This window comes from Lagenorhynchus albirostris, chromosome 11 (assembly GCF_949774975.1).
Source record: "Lagenorhynchus albirostris chromosome 11, mLagAlb1.1, whole genome shotgun sequence".
Taxonomy (NCBI): Eukaryota; Metazoa; Chordata; class Mammalia; order Artiodactyla; family Delphinidae; genus Lagenorhynchus; species Lagenorhynchus albirostris.
The window spans coordinates 48125734-48148512 of NC_083105.1; the positions used below are offsets into that span (position 1 = coordinate 48125734).

A 22779-nucleotide genomic window follows, 5' to 3' on the forward strand; every position below is an offset into this window, starting at 1 on the left:
AACCTTGGATTTTAGGGATAGCTCTTTTACTCCTCCTTCTCTCTCTCTCTCTCTCTCTCTGCTTTCCTTCCTCTAAAGTAACATTGAGGTTTAGGGGGAATTCTTCAGGGAATTAATAAAAGCTGCTGTAGGGAAATGCATTCATTCATCTGTCAAGTATTTAAGTGCCTGCATTTGTATATATCAATGAATAAAACAGATCCCTATCTTTGTGAAGCTTACACTCTGGTGTGGGGACGGACAGTAAACCATAAATATATGACTATGTTAAAATGGTACAGTATAAAGTTACAAGTTCTATGGAAAAAAGAAAAAAGTATAGGGCAGGGTACGGAGAGTCCAGATTGCTGGGAGTGAGGGTGAGGTAGGCCTCATGGAAAACGTGAGGTTTTGAGGAAAGACTAGAAGGAAGTGAGTTAGCCACACAGACAACAAAGAAAGAGCTTCCCAGGTAGAGCTGGAGCAAACACCCCAAGCTGTGAGCACGCCTGCAGCGTGCAGGGACAGAGTGCAAGGGCCAATGGTGGGGGGGGGGCAAAGGAGGGGCTGAAGGGTGAGAGGAGATAAGGTCATATGCTACATAGCCCTGAGGCCGCTCCTTGGATTTGGATTTTTGAGTAAAATGGGGGCATCACTGCTGGGTTTCAAGCAAAGGGGTGACATGACAGGACCTCTCTGGCTGCTGTATTGTGAACTGTGGGGAGTTAGGGTAAAAGTGGGGAGATCCTTTAGGAGGCCATTGCAATATAAGTGGAAATGGATGAAGAGGTTGGATTCTGGATCTGTTGGGAAGGTAGAGCCAACCAGCCTGCCAGACTGGGCAAGAAGGTAAGAAAAAGAGAAATGTCAAGAATGACTGAGATTTTTCATCCGAGCAAACGGTAAGGGAATGTTGCAGGAGGAGTGGGTTTGGGGTGGGGGAAGATCAGTCTGGTTTTGGGTGTGTCGGTTTGAGATATCTATTGGACTGCCCGGCGGAGATGCTGAAGAGGTCATCAGACTAACGAGTTGTGTATGAGATGCTCCAAACTTTCCACCGCACCTGCTCTTCTTGTCCCTCCACTAAACTCCAAGACTCTAGTGGGCAGGGGAGGTCTGGGAATTCAAAGCCCCTAAGAGAAGACCTGTGGTAAGCCAAGTAACCAAGAGGAGGCCAGGCTTTAATCACAAAGCTCCTCATAACCAACTCACCTCATGGCCCAAACTCCGGCCATCTCCTTCGTATTCTCCCCACATGGGTGGAGGCAATCCTGCACGAACTGTTTGAAGACCAGCTTTTTACTTTCAGTCCACTGCAGAGTGATACTTTTGTAAAAGACAAAATCAAATGCCTGGCTATCATAGCAGTACCAAACTGCTATAGAAGTTTCTCAACACTTATTCTCAATTTCTGTACTTACTTTGTTTGAACAGGTAACAAACTGCTCATGGGCTGGCACTGGTCCACAGACCATCCCTTGAATGGCACTGGCCCGCATGATCCAGGAGTAGTTCATAAACCCTGCGATGGTCATTCTTTGAGTGAACTTCCTTTCTAGCAGGTTCTAGATGTTCATCTTGACTTCCTGATTTCTCTGACCCCTTAGGGCAGGGAAATTCAGACTGTCCCACTTGGATGTGCATCTTCACACCGGGAAGAAGGGGGAGACCAAGGTTGGGTTAGAATGGAGATAAACATGACAACATTCAAGAACCCATACTTCTCCAGAGCCACACAGTGCTGTGTCAGGGGAAAACTGGACAGAAGTTTTAGCTCATAGTTTCCTTGGCAAAATCCCTGAGTTTCAGAACAGCATTGAGCTTTTTCGAGGTGTAAGAAATTCGCAGGCTTGACACCCCTGTGAGGAATGCTGTTTGAGTACAAGCGCTGCATGTCCTCAAGATGTTCTTTGATTACAGAAGATCTGTTTGACTGAATTCTCCATGACAATCATTCTGCGATAATAAGCAGACATTTCCTTTCAGCACAGAGGTTCTCACCAACGTCCATAGCCCTGTGTGTGGGCACTGGGAGACCCTCTAGTGAAGCTCCCTCTTCCTATGGTTTTATGGAGGTCCTGGACCATTATTAGAGTGAGTTTTTCCTAGGTCCTCTTATTGAATATCTGTAGAACCTTCAAATTGATGCCTGGCTCCAAGATCTAGGCATGACCTTGTAGTCATTGGTGATACTGCTTCCTTCATCTACCAACTCAACTTGAAGAACTGGGGGAAGTAGTGGGGATGAGGTAGTGACTGAAGAGGTGTAAGGTTGCTGGGGCAAGGGGAGCATTGGGTAATTGGGGATGACCACAGTCAGGGAACACAAAGAGGATGGTGGAGGGCAAGGTAGGCCACCTCCCACTTGGTTGGAAAGTTTGTTCCTGGTTGGAACTGGTTCACTCACCCCAAGCCAGCAATAGCCCTATGTTTGGACCCCATTCGTGAGTCCCCAGGTCCATCAGATCATTCCCTCTCTTCCATCCACCTCACTCGCTGGGGTTTGGTGCTCTATGGAATGCAAGGATGGCTGGCGTCAGGCTAGCCACTAGCCTATTTTCACTTTTAACCAGTTAACGTTTACTTATTGCTTCCTGGATTGTAAAATCTATCAGATAGATCAAGTCCTCCATTTTTACCCCTTTTTACCCTCAAAAGTTCACTGGCATACTTTTAGCTGCAAGTATCAATTAAAAGTGGCTTAAACAAATCAGGGTTTATTTCCATCTAGAATAAGAAGACTGGAGATAGGCAGCTGATGACATTGCTTAAGCAGCTCAGCACTTCTGGATCAGGTTCCTTCACCGCTCCTTTACCACTCAGCACAATTCTAGATATCCACATTCTGTGGATGTGGCAACATGGTAATAAGAGAATTTAGCATGTCTAGCCTCTAGAGGGTAGGTGAACAAAAACAGGGATAGGTATTTGGTTAGGAAACCAACTGTGTCTTCCATAGCATTTTTGCCTATTTTTCTCCGTATAATGTTTTGGTAAATTGTATAAAGCATTCTGTTTCTAACAAATATGGCCAAGGCGTCACTCCATAATTCTCTAAGAACTCCTGTCCCAAGGTTAGTCTTGCTTCCAAACTCCAGGCAGAGAAAAACCTGGAGAGTCTGCTCATTCCTGTGGTAAACTGCAGTTCTGGATATCCCAGGAGATCTCAACAGACTAGTTGATTTCGAGCCTCCCATCTCTTGGGTTAAGGCCCACCCATCACTCTCCTGCACAGAACTGCTGTCTCTAATTTTAAACTGAGAAAATAGGAATGGAGAAAACAGGAAACTGACTTTTTGCAGGGAGTGTAAGAACAAACAGGAAAAAAATGAAGACATTTGGTTGATACAGATCATTTGATTTTAAAAGGGAAAATAATCTCATGTAGGTAACAAAAAAATTCAAAATTTAGAAGTGAATATGAATCTAAAACTGCTCTTAAAAAATAAAGTCCTATTTATTTATTAAAAAAAATTTTTTTTGACCGTGCTGTGTGGTAATTGTGGTATTGGTATTTCCTAACCAAATACCTATTCCTGTTTTTGTTCCCTGACCAGGGATCGAACCCGTGTTCCCTGCAGTCGAAGCATGGAGTCCTAACCACTAGACTGCCAGGGAATTCCGATAAAGTTCTTTTTAAAAAAGGCGTAGTCCTGGTTGGTTAAATAAATATGCAGGCTTGTTCTTGTGGTATACCTAGTATTTATGAGATATTTTTAGTTAAATAGAAAAATGTGAATTACTATGCTTTGGGCGATGTGCTGTTTGCCAAATTAAAAACAGTATAGCAAAAAACATCCTCCAAATACCCATAAATAATTAGTTGAATTGGCAATAATTCACGTCCTAGTGATTTCATGTGAAGTGTAAAGCAGACTGGATAAATCAAATGAAACCATGTCTTCTAATATAACAAATATGAAAATTAATGTTTTGCATAGACTTTTAAAAAACAATATATGAGTAATGAAGTGCATATGAACAAGAAAACAGTTCACATAAGGACCAAACAAAACCTTTCTCATTAATTTAATCTAATATGCTCTCAATGTAAGTGAATGAGAAATTACAATTCTAATCTGAAAAAGCAGAATCAGGGGATTTTGAAGATGGAGGGTCCCTTGGAAATCACTTGGATCCAAACCCTCATTTTATAAATGAACAAACTGAGACCTAAGAGGCAAGGGAGTTGGCCAAAGCCAAAGGCCACCCTGGTCAAAAAGGCAGAGTCTGGACTGGAAGCCACGATCCTGATGTCTAAGCCAGCCCTGCTCCCAAACAGACTGGCCTTTCTCTTGGCAGGTTTCTTTCCCCTTTGTTAACCTCAGCAGTGACAGAGACAAGAAAATGCGTAACTAATCACCCGTTAGTGGGCTTGCAAGATTGTTTTTTTCAAAGTATGCTGGTGGTTCACAAAAGTTAACTGTTGATTTTATTAATAGCAACCCACATTTCAAGTATATTCAGGAGCCAAAAACAAAACTCCTTTTCAGAGTAAAAGATCATCACTGTTACAGAAGTATGTGCACTTCCTCCAGGGTTACGCAGGGATATTTGGTGCTTTACAATTTTAATCCTATAATAATAAATTAGCATTATGAAAAAAGTCGTAGACTCACACACAAAAAGCCCCCATTCATGTCAAGCAACATTCAATATTGCTTGAAATATTGCAGTTCTGCAATAGCAACAGAATTGTCTATACCCTGGGATCCATTTCCTTAACTCTCACACACTGACCACTCAGCTTTCTCCAACCCACTTTTTGCCTCCATCACGCCACTGTAACAGCCTTACTAAGGTCCACAGTAAACTGTCAATAAATACAGTGGTTATTTTTCTGTGCATGTCTACCCTGACCTCTCAACAAAACTGTCACCTTTGGCCATCCTCTCTCCCATTATATCATCATCCTTGTTTTCCTCCTACCTCTTTGACTCTTCCTTTTCAGTTTCCTTTGCAGAATTACCTACCACTGCCAGTAAATGCTGGAGTTCCTGAAGGCTCAGTTGTAGACTTTTTGCATTATACTGTCTTCCTAGGTAAGCTCATCCTGGTCTATGCTTTCGTCCTCATCAGGCATACTCCAGTAACTACCCATTTATCTCCACTGCAACCAAAACTCTCCTGTCCCCAAGAAGACATACAGATGGCTAATAGGCACATGAAAAGATGTTCAATATTGCTAATTATTAGAGAGATGCAAATCAAAACAACAATGAGATATCACCTCACACCTGTCAGAATAACCATCATTGAAAAGTCTACAAATAACAAGTATTGGTGAGGGTGTGAAGAAAAGGGAACCCTTGTGCACTGTTGATGGGACTGTAAGTTGGTGCAGCCATTATAGAAAACAGTATGGTTCCTCAAAAAACTAAAAATAGAACTCCCATAGGATCCAGCAATTCCACGCCTGGGTACATATCCAGAAAAAAATGAAAACTCTAATTTGAAAAGATCCACAAATCCCAATGTTCATAGCAGTACTATTTACAGTAGCCAAGATATGGAAGCAAGCTAAGTGTCCATCAACAGATGAATGGATAAAGATGTGGTGCGTGTGTATACACACACACACACACACACACACAAACACACACACACAGAGACATACAGAAAATGGAATATTACTCAGCCATAAAAAAGAATGAAATTCTGCCATTTGTAGCAATGTGGATGGACCTAGAGAATATTATGCTTAGTGAAATAAGTCAGAAAAAAAAAGAATGTATATAGCAAAACAGAAACAGACTCATGGATATAGAAAACAAACTAGTGTTTACCAGTGGGGAGAGGGAAGCGGGGAGGAGCTCCTTAGGGGTATGGGATTAAAAGAAAGAAACTACTATGTATAAAATAGACAAGCAACAAGGGTATATTGTATAGCACAGGGAATTATAGCTATAACCTTGTAATAACTTTTAATGGAATATAATCTGTAAAAATACTGAATCGCCAAGCTGTAAACCTGAAACTAATATTGTAAATCAACTATACCTCAATTAAAAAGAAAACACTCCTGACTTCTAGACTTGTGTATTTGATTACTTAATAATTGGATTTCTCAAAGATGCCTCAAAATCGAGATGGCTACGTAGGAACTCGGGCTCCACCCTCCCCACCCCAACCGTCTTCTCACGTTTCCTACCCCAGAGAGTGGCACCATCCTCTATCGAGCTGCCCAAATCAAACACGTGTGATTCTTGACTTCATCCCCTCCCATGCCCTCCATTTCCAATCCATCTCGTCTACTTGATCCCGTCTACTAAATCCTCTTGATCTACCCACTTTGTCATCTCACCACCACCCCTTCAAGCTATCACGTCTCCTAGCATCTCTCTGGTTCTCTTCCAACTGTTTCAAAACAAAGGGGTCGACCGTGATGACGTTCAGAACACTCTCTTCTTGCTCTTACTGGATGCCTAGCAATGTCTACAAGGTATTCTATGGTCCGAGCCTGGCCTTCCTTTCCAGTCTCGTGTCATACCACATCTCCCCTTCCCTAAATGTAGCCGCTATGCTCCATCCTTTTTGCAGTTCTTTAAACTCATCATAAACTCCTCCAACCAATGGGCCTTTGTATGTGCTATTCCCTTTTATCAGAATGCAATCCCCCTCTTTGCTTAGCTAACTTCTATATGCCCATCAGATTTCAGTTGAGTTGTTCTTTCCTCGTGGACGCCTTTGCTGACAGCCAATCCTAGGCCAGATTCTTTTGTTACATGCTCCAGAGAACCACGTTCCTTTTACTATTTGAGTTTGTACTAATAAACTCACATTTTAATTTAATTAATTTCTATCTTTTCTGCTAGACCAATGTTTCTTAAGATCACAGGGAACACAGGAGTGTCTTTGCACAGTGTCTAGCACAGTATTTGGCACAAAATATATGTTCAATAAAACTTGTTGAATGAATGAAATGATCATTGTATTCCTGATGTTAGCAAGTATAATCCAGTTCAAGTTTGGAAACAGAAATGCAAAACAGAATCTATCTAATAAATCTGGTCTTCATTCGTTTAATCAGGCTTTCTCCTTTGGCCATTCTGCATATTCATTCACCCAACAACTACTCACCGATGGGGTCAATGTGGAGTGCCGATTAGTGCTGTCGCTTTTAAGTAGATTTTTTTAGAAAAGATGACCACTGATTTGAAACTAGCAAGATTTAAAAAGTATTTTTAAAAATGCAACAGGAAAAAGCTTGCTTCATTTCATAGAAAAAGATTTCTCCTTTATGTTATTTTAAAAGGGAGATGAGGATTTTGTTTCATTAGATGCTGCATATTTGGGGGCTGGACAGGCCACTGTTACCCCCGCATATACACAGATGCCATCCTTCTTCTGCCGGTCCTAATGTGCGACTTGAAAGTAAAAACATCAGGTTCTCTTTATTTATAACAGGTAACAGCTGAAGTCCAGTCATCGAACATAGAATAAAAAACAAATGCAGTTACATCCGTAACAAAAGGACAGCCAGCATGCTTTCTTCCATAGCACTGCATTTCTGGTTTGTCTCTATGGTTGGTCCTTATGGTCTGGTACATTTTTCCCCCAGGAATTTCCTTTTCAATGGGAAGATGGTCTTCAGGGCAAAAACTCTTTATCAGACTCTAGTTCCAGGAGTACATATTTTATTCACTTATAAATACGTACCCTCCCATGCTGTCTTGTTCCAACCTTCCTTGCATTCCTATTGACATCAGTCATTTATTATAACTCTCCCCCAACATTGATTATAAATCCCCTCCCCAAGTTGTATTTACAGTTAAGAAGAATTTGTACATGGCACAAATCAACTCAGCTGTTAGTGCACAGAAGTCGCATAATCCTCTGAAATACTTTTCTCCAGCTTTGGGGAAATAATTGTATGTTAATTTAAATATACACAGAGAACATTTCTTAGACAAACATAACTCCTGAGGTCCATCTGGCAAGACAATCTGCTTTGTATTTCTTAGCACAATAAAATGTATCTTTGGAAACAGAGAAGAACCAAAAGTATTTAAAACAAAAACAGAAAACCACACATAAAAATCACACAACAGATTGATACATTGAAATTCTGTCAAAATAAGATTTTCAGTGAGGCTTTTCACTTCAAACAGGCCAGGAAAAAAATAACCCTAAACGGCATATTTTATACACGTGGCTCTTTGTCCTCCTAAGTGTTGTGTTCTCACCTGAAGTTTCTAAACAATGTTTAGAAAAAGAATTATTTATTACAAGAGGGATTACCTGTTTCAGTCAATTTATGGTGAGAGGTTATCAACAACTGCTTTGAATTCTCAAATGTCAAATGTTGGAAGGCAGAAGTAGATTTTGCAATTAAATAGGTGGCACAATTATTTCCTTAAGTATCATGTATTCCCCCCATAACATTTTTTTTAATTATCCCTTTAAAAAACTCATGGAACTTGTTAAATATTGACTGTTTCTCTACTTCTCTCTCAAATCTTTCCTCGTATCTTCATCAAGCTTCTGCTTAGTCTTTGAGTACATTTGCCTTGACTTGCTGCTCAAGGATTTTCCTCAGCCCCCTTAGAAAGGCTGACATAGTTCACTCCAAATCCTTCAGTGCCAAAGAAAGCTCCGCGGATGCCTCACACGTGGCGGGTAGGGAATGACAACAGGAAGGTAGTCTTAAGAAATTACCAACACGAAATGCTCAGAGGCCAGAAGAACAGTCACCAGGATAAGAAGAAACCTGCTCAATTCCTCCCGTAGTCCTTTCTTTGAGCCATTTAAACATGGAGCTGTTTTGTTTTTTAACTTCATGTATAGTTTCTAGAGTCCACCGAGAGCTCAAAACAAGAAAATACCTACAGAAACTGTAGTTTTTTGGATAACATCTAACTTCTTACATCAATTTTCTACTAGAGAAATGGTACTTTTAGCACCAGATTTTGGCTTATGGTCCCCTTTACTACACTTTGCTTTCTAGAAATGTTATTTCCTATCTATAAATGAAAAAAGCAGGAAGTTATACTAAAACAACGAAAATATCAATAGAAATGCTAGCTTTAAATTCTGACTTGAATACTTTGGCCTAAATTATAACTGGGCTCACATTGGGGACCACCTAAGAGCAAGTAGGGGAGTCCTACGTGCCCTTCCTTAAAAACCACTACACGTTTGTAGTACAGTGATCTGAATTCCTTTGTCACCATTACAGAACTTTAATTTCATGTACTTCATTTGATATAACCAAACATTCTGTGTACTTCATAGAATCATCTTTGAAAGGAAGCATGAGCCATGTTTTAGAGAATTACGTTTTTTAAAAAAGGTACTGTAAAAGAGAAAGTCATATTTATTTTATTTTTACTTAAAATTTTTGGCTGTGCCACACGGCTTGTGTGATCTTAGTTCCCTGACCAGGGATCGAACCTGCACCCTTGGCAGTGGAAGCGTGGAGTCCCAACCACTGGACCACCAGGTAAGTCCCAAGAAAGTCATATTTATGAATAAAATTTCCTTTGCTTAACTTCTTTCAAACCATCATTTAATGTATTTTGCAATATAATTTTTGTTTCATCTTTGAAAGTAACTTGCACACTTAATACTTTTTTTTTTATCTTCTTCAGGTGACTTTCTTTTCTCTATGAAAACCTAATTAAGGACGTTGCATCAATTTACTCTTACTTCCTTCCTGTTCACTGAGTTTAATATGGGTATAGGCAAGAATGCCAAATAGTGTACATAACATGCCAAGACCCTGATTAATGGACAATGGATCCTTAAATAAAACATATCCTCCAAATAAAGTAATGCAGAACTTGAAGTGTCCAAACATGTTATAGCTGAGGTTTTTGGATAAGGATAAAAAAGAACAAGCCAGATGTTATATTCACACACACATACACACACACACACACACACACACCCCACGAAGCAAAAGCTTCCTGTGCCTGGAGAGAAGTGCACGAAACGCAGACTAAACGGCGGCCCCACCCCTGCCCCCATCGCCCCGCCTCCCACCCCATCTAAAGAACAGGAACTTCAGTGAAGTGCTGGCTTGATCCTAGCTTCTTCAGGTAGGTTTTAGCAAGTAATCAGTGACAGGAGACTGCCTCAACTCTCCTTGTTGACCTCTGCAAAGAAGAGAAAAGGGGCTGCAGTACAAGGGTGGGGAAGGGATTCAGAACAAGGTACAGAGAAGGTCTTTTGTAGAGCAATTTGTGATGCTGTTTCATGGCACCATTTCTAAACTTCCCTTGGCAAATAAGGTGAGACGTGAAAGGTGCCAGATGGCTGACACAAGGTCAACACAGCCAGTGCGCTTAAGTTTAAGAGGGAATCGGGGACAGGGGATGGAACACCACTGAGCACCAATACATGCCAGGCACTACGCCAGGTGCATATATAACACCATTTTATTTAAGCATCACATTTCCCTCCACTGTGGTATCACTCCTCCCATCGACAACTGTAGAGGCTTGAGGATTTTAAGTAACTTAGATCACAGAGTTAGTAAGCAGCACAGCCAGAGGCCAAACATAGATGGGTCTATTTAACTCCAAAGTCCATGTTTGAGATGAGCAGACTGCCAGTAACTTGCTGCTGGATTAGGGTGTTTCCAAATCACTGTTCATTTAAAAGACAAACTAAAGACACACAGATGGTTCCTTTATAAATTATTCTCTTCCTGTATTTTAAATAGTTTTTTACATATGGATTAGTACTTTATTATTTTTCAGACGTCTGATATGCACCCATCTACTCTTCCCAAACACGGTACTAGAAAGAGCTACCACTCTGTACCTCAGCATCATTGTGAGGATTAACTAAGCTAATATACAGCTAATATACGCGAGGCTTCGAGCACCCAGGAAGCACCCTATGGGTCAGCTATCAACAGCAGCACTTACGCATAAAAAACACCTGCCAGGTGCTGAACGCATTCTCTCAAGCACTCACCCAACTCTGTAGGTACCACAACCCCCGTTTCATAAGTGATATGAGTGAGACCCGAGATCTACAAGTCACGCAGGCCCACAGGCAGCGGCGGGGCCGGGCCGGCACACCTGGACCTGTCCGACCTCAAAGCCCAGGCTCCCTCCTCTGTTCTGAGCCCAACTAAGCAGCTTGGAAGTTGCTTCCGAGCAGGAGAGCACGGGCTGAGTCACCAGGGTACCTGTGCTGGCCCGACCCAAGAAGGGTAATTTTCCTGCGGGATGGAGGACCTTCCCGAGTACGTTAATTATAACCATAATAAAGCAGGCTTCATTTTCAATTACGAGCTATCTTCAAGTGAACCGGCTCCCGCACTTCAGCATTTCCTTACTCCTCAGCCTCGCTTTGAAGTGCTCATGATCTGTTAACAATATTTACATGAGAGGAAAGGCAAATTTAAAGAAATGCTTCAGTGAATCCCTTTGTAAATTAGAAAAATAACACAGAACAAAACAGGTGCAATCTATACCCGACATCTCCAATTCCTCTCTCTAATTCTCCACTCTGCTCCGGTCAGCTTCCACCTGGACACGCTGAAGTTCTCGTCACACACCTTCCTCCATCCCTTTCCAGCCTTCCTCAAGCTTGACCTGTCAGCGGCCTTGGACACAGCTGACTCCTCTTCCTCCTCACTTGGCTTCTACACCCTGTCCTCCTTCCTTCCACCTTGATCACTCCTTCTCTGCCCCTTCTGCCTGGCTCCTGTCATCTCTCCAAACACCGAGGTGACCCAGGACTCGGTCTTTGGGCACCTCTTTTTCTTCCACTTGTTTGCTTGGTAATCTCAGCCAGGCTCACTGCTTCAAACCACATCTACACACTACTGACTCTCTCCGGAATACCTCCAACAGAGACCTCGACCTTGAACTCAGATTCTTTTTACCCAAAACTGAGCACTTGGTCTTCCTCCCCACCCCCAAGCCTCCTGGGGGCTGTCCTATTTCCACCCTGCCAGGTGCTCAGGCCCAAACTGGGTGGCAACCATCTTTCCTCTCTCATTCTCCACATCCAGTCTGCCAATAAAACCTGCTGGCTCTACTTGAACATATATCCAGAACCCAATCACTTCTCACTATATCCACTGCGACTGTCCTGGTACCAAACCGCCATGGCTTCCCGATGGTTTCTCTTCTTCTCTTGCCACTTGCAGTACAGTGGTTTTCCCAACCAGGGGTGATTTTGTCACCTGGGCAAGGTCTGGACACAGTTTTGGTTTTCATAATTGGGGAAAGGGATGCTACTGGCGTCTCGTGGGTAGAGGCCAGAGATGCTGCTAAACATGGACAGGCCTGTCCACTGGACCAAAAAGGCCAATAGCACTGAAGTTGAAAAGTACCCCCCCCCCCGGTCTGTTCTCAACACAGTAGCCCAGAAGGATCCTATTAGAACAGACAGAAAATCATGGCATTTCTCTGCTCAAAACTCCAACGCCGTCCCCTCTCACTTGGTGTAGGAGTCCTCGTGTGAAAGTTCTGCTCAGTCAGGCCCCCTGTTACTCTTCAGGGACAAAGAACCCACCCTTTGTTCTTCCCGCTCCAGCCACACAGGCTTCTTGTTCCTTCCAGCCTCTCACCTGCTGTCCCCTCTGCCTGGAACGCTACCCACCCTGCTCTGCACAGAGCAACCTCACTTCCTTCAGGTCTTTCCTCAAAAGTACCCGTCTTGCTGAGGCCTTCCCAACTACCCTCCATAAAACTGCAACCCTGTCCCCAACATTTCACATCCCCTTTCCTGCTTAACCTTTTTCTCCTTATCACTTAACACAATCTAGCCCTGTATATACCCATTTCTTATTTTTCTTGTTTATAGCCTGTCTTCCTCCCCAGAATTTAAGCTTGTGAGAGCAAAGATTTTTGTCTCTTCGGTTCACTACTATATCTCCAGTGCCTGACAGACAGTAGATATTCAGTATGTGAATATTTATTAAGTCAAAGAACAGTTTATAGGGGGCATTCAGTAAGTATTTGTTGACTGAATGAATGGAAGCTCTTAATCAGGGCGCATACTTGGATGCCTTGATCTAGCAGCATGGTGCATAAATCCTGGGGCTAGACTACCTGGGCTCAAATCTGGACACCACACTTCTCAGCTGGGTAACTCCAAGTGAGTTATTCAACCTCTCTGTGCCTCTATTTCCTCTTCTGTAGAATAAAATGATAGAATTTATCTCTTCGAGCTGCTGTAAAAACTAAATGCTTAATACACACAAGATGTTTGGAACAGTGCCTGACACAAAATAAACATTTATTAAGTGTTGTTTATTTTTTAATTTTTAAAAAATATTTATTGGGCTTCCCTGGTGGTGCAGTGGTTAAGAATCCGCCTGCCAATGCAGGGGACATGGGTTCGAGCCCTGGTCCGGGAATATCCCACATGCCGCAGAGCAACTAAGCCCATGCGCCACAACTACTGAGCCTGCGCTCTAGAGTCCGTGAGCCAAAACTACTGAGCCTACGTGCCACAACTAATGAAGCCCGCACGCCTAGAGCCCGTGCTCCGCAACAAGAGAAGCCATCGCAATGAGAGGCCTGCGCACTGCAAGGAAGAGGAGCCCCCGCTCGCCGCAACTGGAAAAAAGAAAGCCCGTGTACAGCAACAAAGACCCAACGCAGCCAAAAATAACTAACTAACTAAATAAATTTTTTTTTTTTTTTTGCACAGGCTCCGGACGCACAGGCTCAGCGGCCATGGCTCATGGGCCCAGCCGCTCCGCGGCATGTGGGATCTTCCCAGACAGGGGCACAAACCTGTGTCCCCTGCATCGGCAGGCGGACTCTCAACCACTGCGCCACCAGGGAAGCCCTAAATAAATAAATTTTTTTAAATTATTTATTTATTTGGTTGCGCCGGCTCCTTAGTTGCGGCACGTGGGCTCCTTAGTTGTGGCATGCAAACTCTTAGTTGTGGCATGTGGGACCTAGTTCCTGGACCAAGGATCGAACCCGGGCCCCCTGCATCGGGAGCACAGAGTCATAACCAATGCGCCACCAGGGGAGTCCCCAGGTATTGTTTTTTAAAAAAAATTATCATTATTATCACTGTTATTTACTGATAGTGGGCAAATATGCTGCTTTTTTACTTTGTTGACATCTCGGTGTTCACTCATTAAAAGCAAAATGTTAAAAATGGGCAGTTGAGTTTGATTCAGACATTCAAGTCATGACTCCACTTCTTGATTTGAAGTAATATTGAGAAAAGCAGGCACACCCGTAGCCAGACAAGTGCAAAAACAAGCTCAAAAGTCAGAGCAACTGGTCTGAAATTATTTTCTGTTATTTGGATTAACCACACCTTCACCTTATTATTATCGAACTATCGAGAACTGAAAAGTGATGGAAAACATAAGTATCCACCCCATTATTCAGTCAACAAATATTTATTTAACCCCACTATGCACAAGGAATGGTGCTCTATGTTAATTCTGATAAGGGAAAAGGTCACCTATTCCTTAAAGAAAATTCAAAAGCATTTATCATACAGAAAGTTAACCCATTTCCCCAGTTCACAGTTCTTTAAATTTCCACAGACTCTAGTAAGAGACTAAAAATAACTCATTCTACTCAATTTAGGCCATGCAATAGAAAGTGTGAGACTCAAATAAGGAAATCAATGTGACAGAGTTTTGGAGAATATAAAAGACTACACATTTGTAAGTTGTTAGGAAAAGGATACGTGACTGGTGAAGTGTTCCCAATGATCCAATAAATCGATAAGTTCACCATGAAAGCTATTACTCCAGAGAGCAGGACCATCAGCTATAAATAAACCAGAAGAATCATTAATGCAAAGCAGCTGCAATCATTGCAATCATCAAGTGAAAATACACTTCATCAGGCACTTCTACCAACCATTAAAAACAAGATTTTTAAAAAGAGAGAATCAAGTTGGGAGATAGCAAGAACTGAGGGTTAAAGAGCAGAATGAGTAGTATTCACAAATGTAATTTTGTCTACAAAATGCAATGGAAAATTCTCCAACAATATCCTGCCTCTGAATGTAAATCTCCAGATTCATTTTTCTTATCTATCCAAAGAAAGATTATTTTGTAATAATTTCTTATTATAAAAGTAATATATATTCATTACAGAAAAACCAGACAATAAAGATGAGCAAGAATATAAAGAATTCTTTTTTTCCTTCTAGTTTTATTGAGATATAATTGACATACAGCACTGCATAAGTTTAAGGTGTACAGCATCATGATTTAATTTACACACATTATGAAATGATTACCACAGCAAGTTTAGAGAACATCCATCATCTCATGTGAATACAAAATTAAATAATAGAAAAATAAATAGAAAAAAAGATTTTTTCCTTGTGAAGAGAACTCATAAGGAATTCTTTAAATCTCAACCACTCACCACTATTAATACGTTGGTATATATCCTTCCAGATCTTTTTTCCATTGAATTGTTTATATTTATTCTTATTTAAATTCAATCAGTAGGCATTCATCAGGTATCTACAAAACTAGGCCAGGCCTTGTAAGGAACACAGTGGGTTCCTGCCCTCAAAGATCTTAGAAACTGCTTGAGCACATGATAAAAATCTTGATAATCATAGCTTATACTTATATAGTACTTATTATGCACCAAGAATTGTTCTAAATATTTTACATATATTAACTCATTTAATCATTGCAAACAGCCGTGAGGGAGTAAAATAGCTTCCCTTTTTACAGACAAGAAAACAGAGCACAGAGAGGTAAAGCAACTTGCCTAAGACACACAGCCAGTAAGAAGGGCCAAGGTACTGGAGTCCCTGCTCCTAACCTGCTCTGCCATGCTACCTCTTAACCACATGAAAGAGAGAGTGCAATACAAGATGAACAGCTCAGGCAAGAAAAGAAAATGAGTCCTGAGCTCTACCTCGTTAATAGGCAAACAGACGATAGGTTCTGTAGGACTCTAGACAGGAGATGTCCTTCTGGGCTGCGATAGCAAGAACAGTCTTTGGATTTCAAATGCATGTTTTGATTAGAGAAAGAAATAACAGGGGCAGGAAACAGTATGGGTCAAAGCATGGAGGCGTGAAAGCCCAGGTGTGTGCATGGGATGGCGAGTTAACCGACTTGGCTGAGGCGGGGAACCAAAGCAGCTGTACCACTGTAGACACACACAACATTCTGTCCACACGTATCCCACAATCTCATTGTAAAAGTTACAAAAACATTTTCTATTTCTGAAATAAGAGAATCTAGAGAAAATGTTAGTTACAATTTGAATTAGTAAGAAGTTTAAATTCCAAAGAAAATGTCATATTTGAAGATTCTTTCTGTCCCATGTGGGTTTTCTGTTTTTAAACCAGTGCAGTCAGAAGAAGCCCAGGCCAATTGGATTTGCAGCCTATTTAGGTAGAAATAGTAACACCTTACTTGTTTTACAACAGTGAGTTCCATTAAATTTTCAACTAAGAGAAACTTGCTCCTTAAAGATTTTAAAAACTGTTTCTAGAAATGTGTCCTTGTTAATTTTATTGAGTTCACAGAATGTCACATGCCTATTTCTTGATGACCTGGCACATCATTAAACACACAATTACATGCTCTACTTTGAGGCAATGATGCCCTCTAGGGACAAGAAGGAATGCAGGTGACTTTCCCTTATTCAGTGGCCTCAGACTGGCTATGTTCTTGTTTCTTTGACCTTTTTTATGGCCTTTCTGCTGAGGTCCTCATTTTCAAATCTGTCAGAGGGCCAGTCACATAAAGCCTCTCCCCTCCTAGTCTAAGGTGCTCAAGCTGCAGTGGTTGATAGGCAAGATGACCAAGATGGGTAACTTTTGTAAAAGTAAGAGGAGATATTACCTGAGAGATGGTCCACTGATTTCTACCTTGGGAAAAAAGCGCAAATGCTAAAGTATATGAATTCGAAACAACTATCATTCTGCTCACAGGCAGCCTCGCAGGGTGGTTAAGAATGTGGACTTTGGATCTGGAATGCATGGATTCAAAGTCTGGCTCTGCTGTGGACCTTGAGTCAGTTACTTAACGCTTTGTCTCTCAGTTCCCTCATCAGTAAACACCTAATAAAGTTGTTATGAGGATCAAATAAGTTAATATTTGCAAAGAGCTTAGAATAGTGCCTGGAGCAGAGTAAGGGCTATGCAAGGTTGATAAATCAACACCACCAGCAAAAAAGATGTTCCCACTGACTGTGTTAAAAGTATGGGAAGCAGGAGTTCCTTTCCTAAATAGGGGGATTATACTTTCTAACTTTATTAAAAAAATGTCCCCAAAGTACAGGTCCCTTTGATCTGGCAATTCCACTCTAGGACTCTATCCCATAGAATAAAAAGTACCAGTTCATGAGGACACATGTACAAGGATGTTTACTGTAATACTGTTCATAGTGGTTAAGAACTGGAACTATTATACAAGTACTGAAAGAATGATTTGAAGGGATTTTCATGGGACATTGTTAAGTGAGAAAAGCAAGATACAGAAAATCATGTGTAATATGATCCCACTTCTGTAAAAAAACCAATGTGCAATTTATGTGTACATACGTGCATGTGTGCCTATGTATGTTGTATGTGTTTACATGTGGGTATGCACAGCACGGAGAAAAACATGGAAGAACAAACACTAGAATGTTAACATGACTTATTTCAAGGGACAGGGGTGAGGTAATGGGATGTTGATGTGTGTATGGGTAGGAGGGCTGAGGAAAAGGAATCCATGATAAAAGCTGCATATATAGGGAATTCCCTGGCAGTCCAGTGGTTAGGACTCCACGCTTCCACTGCAGGGGGCACGGGTTCGATACCTGGTAGGGGAACTAGCATCCCACATGCCATGCGGCGCAGCCACAAAAAAACCTCCCAAAGGGCTTCCCTGGTGGCGCAGTGGTTGAGAGTTCGCCTGCCAATGCAGGGGACACGGGTTCGTGCCCCGGTCCGGGAAGATCCCACATGCCGCAGAGCGGCTGGGCCCGTGAGCCATGGCCGCTAAGCCTGCGCGTCCGGAGCCTGTGCTCCGCAACGGGAGAGGCCACAACAGTGAAAGGCCCGTGTACCGCAAAAAAAAAAAAAAAAAAACCCTCCCCAAAACCCAGCATATATAATATGGTTACATACATATGAAATTAAACATACACACACATGCGTGTGTCTGTGTATATGAAAGAGATCCATGAAATGATCATCACCAAAATGGTAAAGGTGTTTATCTTAGTGTGGCAGGATTTGGGGAGACCTTCACTTTATAATTTTATGTATGTTCAAAAATGCATACAATGAGCATGTACTACTTATACTATTACAAGAAAATCAACAAAGTTATATTTTCATTATTTAAGAAACAAAAAAAATGCCCAAAGTATTGGTGGGCAATAGCCTGGCAGGCTCAGCACAGTAACCAGACATCAGAAGACCTGAATTCTAGTCCTGGTTTGGCCACTGACTGGCAATTTAACCCTAAGCAAGTCCCTCAATCTTTCTGTGCCTCAGTTTCTTCATCTAATGAATAATCCTTACCTTGCCTCCCTTAAAGGGTGATTATAAAGACTAAATGTGAGAATGGATCTGAGCTAGTGCTCTGAAAACTAAAAATTGCATTAATAATGGAGAAATTATTATTATCTTGTTTCTTAGACACCAAAACAATTATAACTCACCAAAGCAGAGACTGACCAGGGACCAAATATTCCTCCTTCTGCGAACACCGGCTCAAAGAAGGGCACGGCGACCAGCAACATGGCAGATGACATCGGGGCCTGGTAGTACAGCAGCTGCATCGAGTTTACTTGCAATTCATGCTGTTTGGCTCCTACCCACTGAAAATTAGGAGAGAGAACGAGTTAGGCAGAAAAAAACAGCATCACTCAACAAACAAAAGATGCAACTCTAGCCACAAACGTGGGAATGAGAGGCAGGGCGGGGGGAAGAGGAAATGCCTAATGAGTCTATAAGATTTCAAAGATCAATAATATATATGTATATTATATTAAGCTCCCTGGATGAAAGGAGCTTTATAAATTCAATGTCTGATAATCTATTTTCTTCTCAATTATAAAGGAGAAAAAAAATCCTCTCTTCCCTCCTGATCCGAGTAGATGGGGAAAGTCAATGCATACCGGGGCCCACAGGCATCAGCGATCTTGGGAAAATTAGGCAGGAATGGAAATTTCTAAGCAGGATAATATTTATAAGCAGGATAAGCAGGAATACAGATGCAGTGTCAGACTTCATTTCTTTCTAAAAATGGCCCCCAAAACGAAGACTGGGGGGCAAGGCGGACTCTAATTACAGATTGACAGAAACCTCAGTTATCCCAGGTGGCTGCCAATATGTGTGGCTAAAAAGGTATGTGAGGTCTTTTCATTCACTTCAGAAAACCCAATCGATGGTAGAAGGAACTTTCCTCTTTATGGCTGACGTTTTGGTGGGTAATCCCACACCTATACTCCTCAATAAACTAGATAATCACAAACTTTAAAAGACTATCCTTCGGTAGAACCAACACCCCAAAGCCTCAAATCCCATCAGTTCTCAAAATGCTTCACAAATATAACTGAAAAGGAGGCTTTAAAGAAAGCTTGATAGGACTGTCTGAATAAGATCTGGCAGGAACAGCCAGGCTTTGGAATAACTGCTCCTACATAATCCTCTTTCCTGTAGGTCCGGGTATCCTGTTACATAAACTCTAAGTCTATAGAAATTCACCAAGACAAAAATAGAAGAGCGAGAAATCTGAAGCATACTCCTGTCAGCCTTAATGAGAGTCTGCTGTGAACATGAAGGACAGAGAATTGATTCTTTTGCTTGGGACACCGCAGCAAGCAAAAATGAATGCAGAGGGGATGTGCACAGCCCTGTGTTGGGCAGCCTCTCTGGGCAGCTGTGTGTCTCTGACACAGGACAGACAGCCTGGAATGGTGGTGACTCTCAGGCCACCACCTGCCCTCACTGCCGTGCCGCCTGGCTTCTGCCCACCAACCCTCTCGTGAAACTGCTCCCCAAAAGGGCACCTTCACCTCCAGTGGCCACATCGAAGGACTGCCCTGGGTCGCCTTCCGGCCGCAGCCCTCTGCAGAACCTGCAGATTTCTCTAGGAAGAACTTGACTGCTGGTTCGCGCTGCTTCCTCTCTCACCTGTTCCTTCACTTACTACCTGTAAGGGAGATGTCTGGCTTTCCTCTTTTATCTCCCTCACTGATCTTTTACTATCCGCTGACATCTACAGCTCTGACCTCCTTCCCTGAGCATCCTTTAAGTCCCACCTTCAACAAACAGCTAACTAGCCATCTTCAGTTATATCACCTGAAGGAGCTTGTTTACGATTAAGCGGATTAATTCCTTCTCCAAATTAGCTCCTCCTGTGTTGGTCCGATAATTAATGATATAATCTCCTCCAAGGATCAGACTCCTTATTTTCCTCATTCTCACATCCAGTCAGGTCCTACTAATTCTTTCTCCAAAAGGTCTCTGAAGTCTATTCTTTCCTTTCCACGTCCAGTACCACTGTCCTTGTTCAGGCCCTTCCTGTCTTCCCCTTAAACCATGGAGCACTTCCTGACTGCTCTGCCTGTCACCCTGTCGTCCCTCTTATTCATCCTTCACTGCCACCAGAGTGAAGTTTCTAAAACACAGGGAGTGATCAAGTCACTGCCCATCTGAACTCCTCTCCTGGTACCTGCAGGATAAAGGGCACACTTCCTCAGCATAACACTCAAAACTCTGCCATCTGGTCTCACCCACCCCTCAGCCTTGTCTTTCCACCACGCAACTACAGTCCAGTCCCACCAAACAAATCAAGTTCTCCAAAAATGCTCTGTACCTTCACACATCACTGCAAAGAAAGACCTCTGCTCTATTTCTTTGCTAAGCGAATTCCTGAGCATTCTTCAATTTAAATTGTTAACCTTCCCATAAAATCTTACCTCACTACCGCCCTTGTGCAGAACTACCCCTTCTTCCCTGGTGCTCCTCAGAACTTTCCTCATACTCTGAGCTATACCACTTGTTATCAGCTGTCTCCATGTGTTTCTGCAATGCTGGATTATAGCTGCCCTTTATCTTTGTATCAAGGTTGAGCATAAAGCAGAAGAAATGTCTTTTGAATGAATGAAGGAGTCAACCATCTTTCTACCACTAAAACTAATAGTTGGTCACTCATCTCTTAATTCCTTTTAATGCCCTAGCAGTATAAGAAGAAATAACTTAGAAATTATACCAGGTTACAATGGGAAAATACAACTTTCCTTAAAATGAATTTTGGGAGGGAATACACCTATTCTGTACCAGTACTTTTACCATTTACTGATAATCAAAAACTCTGCCCATGACTTAGTCTATAATCATTCCTTGGTCAATCTCATTTCAGATATCTACCTGAGAGATACAGAATCCTTTGATTCCACCCTATAGCAATTTTGAAACTTGTGTGAACAAAAACGGTCATATTGGCATGGGCAGTGAGTACTCTGAATTGAAGTGATGTGTAAGGAATACAAGAAATTCTAACGTTCAACAAATGAAATTTCTTGCTATATCTAATAAATAATCCATACTGGGTCAAAAATAAGTCCATTTAACAAAAAAGAGAAATAGGAATGTTCACTGACTGTATCTAATTAAAAAATTTAACTTTAAACTCACTGAAGTATGCCCAAATGCAATTTTCTTAAAGCACAAACCTGAGCTTCCTCTGATTTCTCTCTGCAGTAAAAGACAGAATATCTTGAGGCCAAGTGACAAGATTGAGCAGGTGCCCCACCCTCTCATGTCACTGCTCTCTTTCATTTAAACTGCTTCTCTGCCACTAAGAAATGTTTTCAACCCCAGAATTTTCACATAACAATGTTTCTGAAATGACCAGTACTAGAAAATTTAAGATGCTAAAGCTGTATTATTAAACTCCTAACATTCATAACAAGAATGCCTTAGTTTATAACCAGTGGACGTTTGTGAAAAAAGTAAAACTGGTCACACATTTTGGCTCTGATTCCCCATACGCAGGCACTGGAAACCACAATTTCCAGTCCAAGGGTTTCAGTACAGAGAAAACACTGTTTCACTGTACCCTTCGTCATTCACTATTCTTTCCTCCAATATATAAGAAACAAACAAAAATACTTGTTGAGATTTTATGGTAATGAAGTAAGTGAATCCATGAACAAATGTCAAATAAATGGCTGTTACAGGCAAGTCACCGCGCTAGTGCAAGAAGTGAAATACCCATTGCTATAAAATATTGACGGAGAAAAATGATTAGAATATATGAGCTGTAACAGCAGCATATCTTCTGAGGCAAAGATTTACAAATCTCAAATTTTCCTTTCCTGTTCAAATTTTTGCACCTGTACTCACTCCTTCACAGTAATGTCATAATTAAAGAGTAAATGGTAAATACAACCAATGGACTCAATCCTCAAGTAAAAAGTCTTACTATTCATTTTGTAAAGATATCCCAGAAAATAATATACCATCACCCCAAACTCAGACTGTTAAGCATGGGTAATATACACTTACAAACAGGTAGGGAGGTACTTGGTGAGCATCATACACCCAAGTTTCTCTGTCTCCTTTCTTCTCTTCACCTTGAGTCAGACAATTTATGCAATTATGCTTTCTTCCCAACAGTCTATTGTCTCTATACTGTATTGTCTAAACCTTGGGGCACAGCTTCAAAATTTATGAAATCTGCTAAAAAGGGCACATAAAGAAAAAAAAAATTACCAACCACTTGATAAAGGGATGTAACTAAAACACCAAGAGCAGCAAACACCGTTCCAAGGAAATTAAACTTCACATCGTAATAAGAATTTAGGATTACACCTACAGTTATAGGAATCTGTAAAGAAAAAGAGGTAAACGTTGTTCAGATTAAATTTATGA

The 22779-nt window shown here is 41.5% G+C and overlaps 1 protein-coding gene across 4 annotated transcripts in view; it reads right to left on the bottom strand.

The window, feature by feature from the left end:
- The window catches only part of SLC35E3 (solute carrier family 35 member E3), a 31395-nt gene that overhangs the window by 7259 nt on the left and 1357 nt on the right, over positions 1-22779 (bottom strand). For 2 of the 4 annotated variants that reach the window (XM_060165453.1, XM_060165455.1), the window contains exons 2-3: positions 22625-22735; positions 18558-18716 (exon numbers count right to left, since the gene is read on the bottom strand). In XM_060165453.1, coding sequence (XP_060021436.1) covers positions 18558-18716; positions 22625-22735 — 270 coding nt within the window. Of the gene's footprint in view, positions 1-7354; positions 9786-14610; positions 14694-18557; positions 18717-22624; positions 22736-22779 lie in introns of those variants that run through there. The other 2 variants (XM_060165451.1, XM_060165454.1) reach the window with 2 other exon arrangements.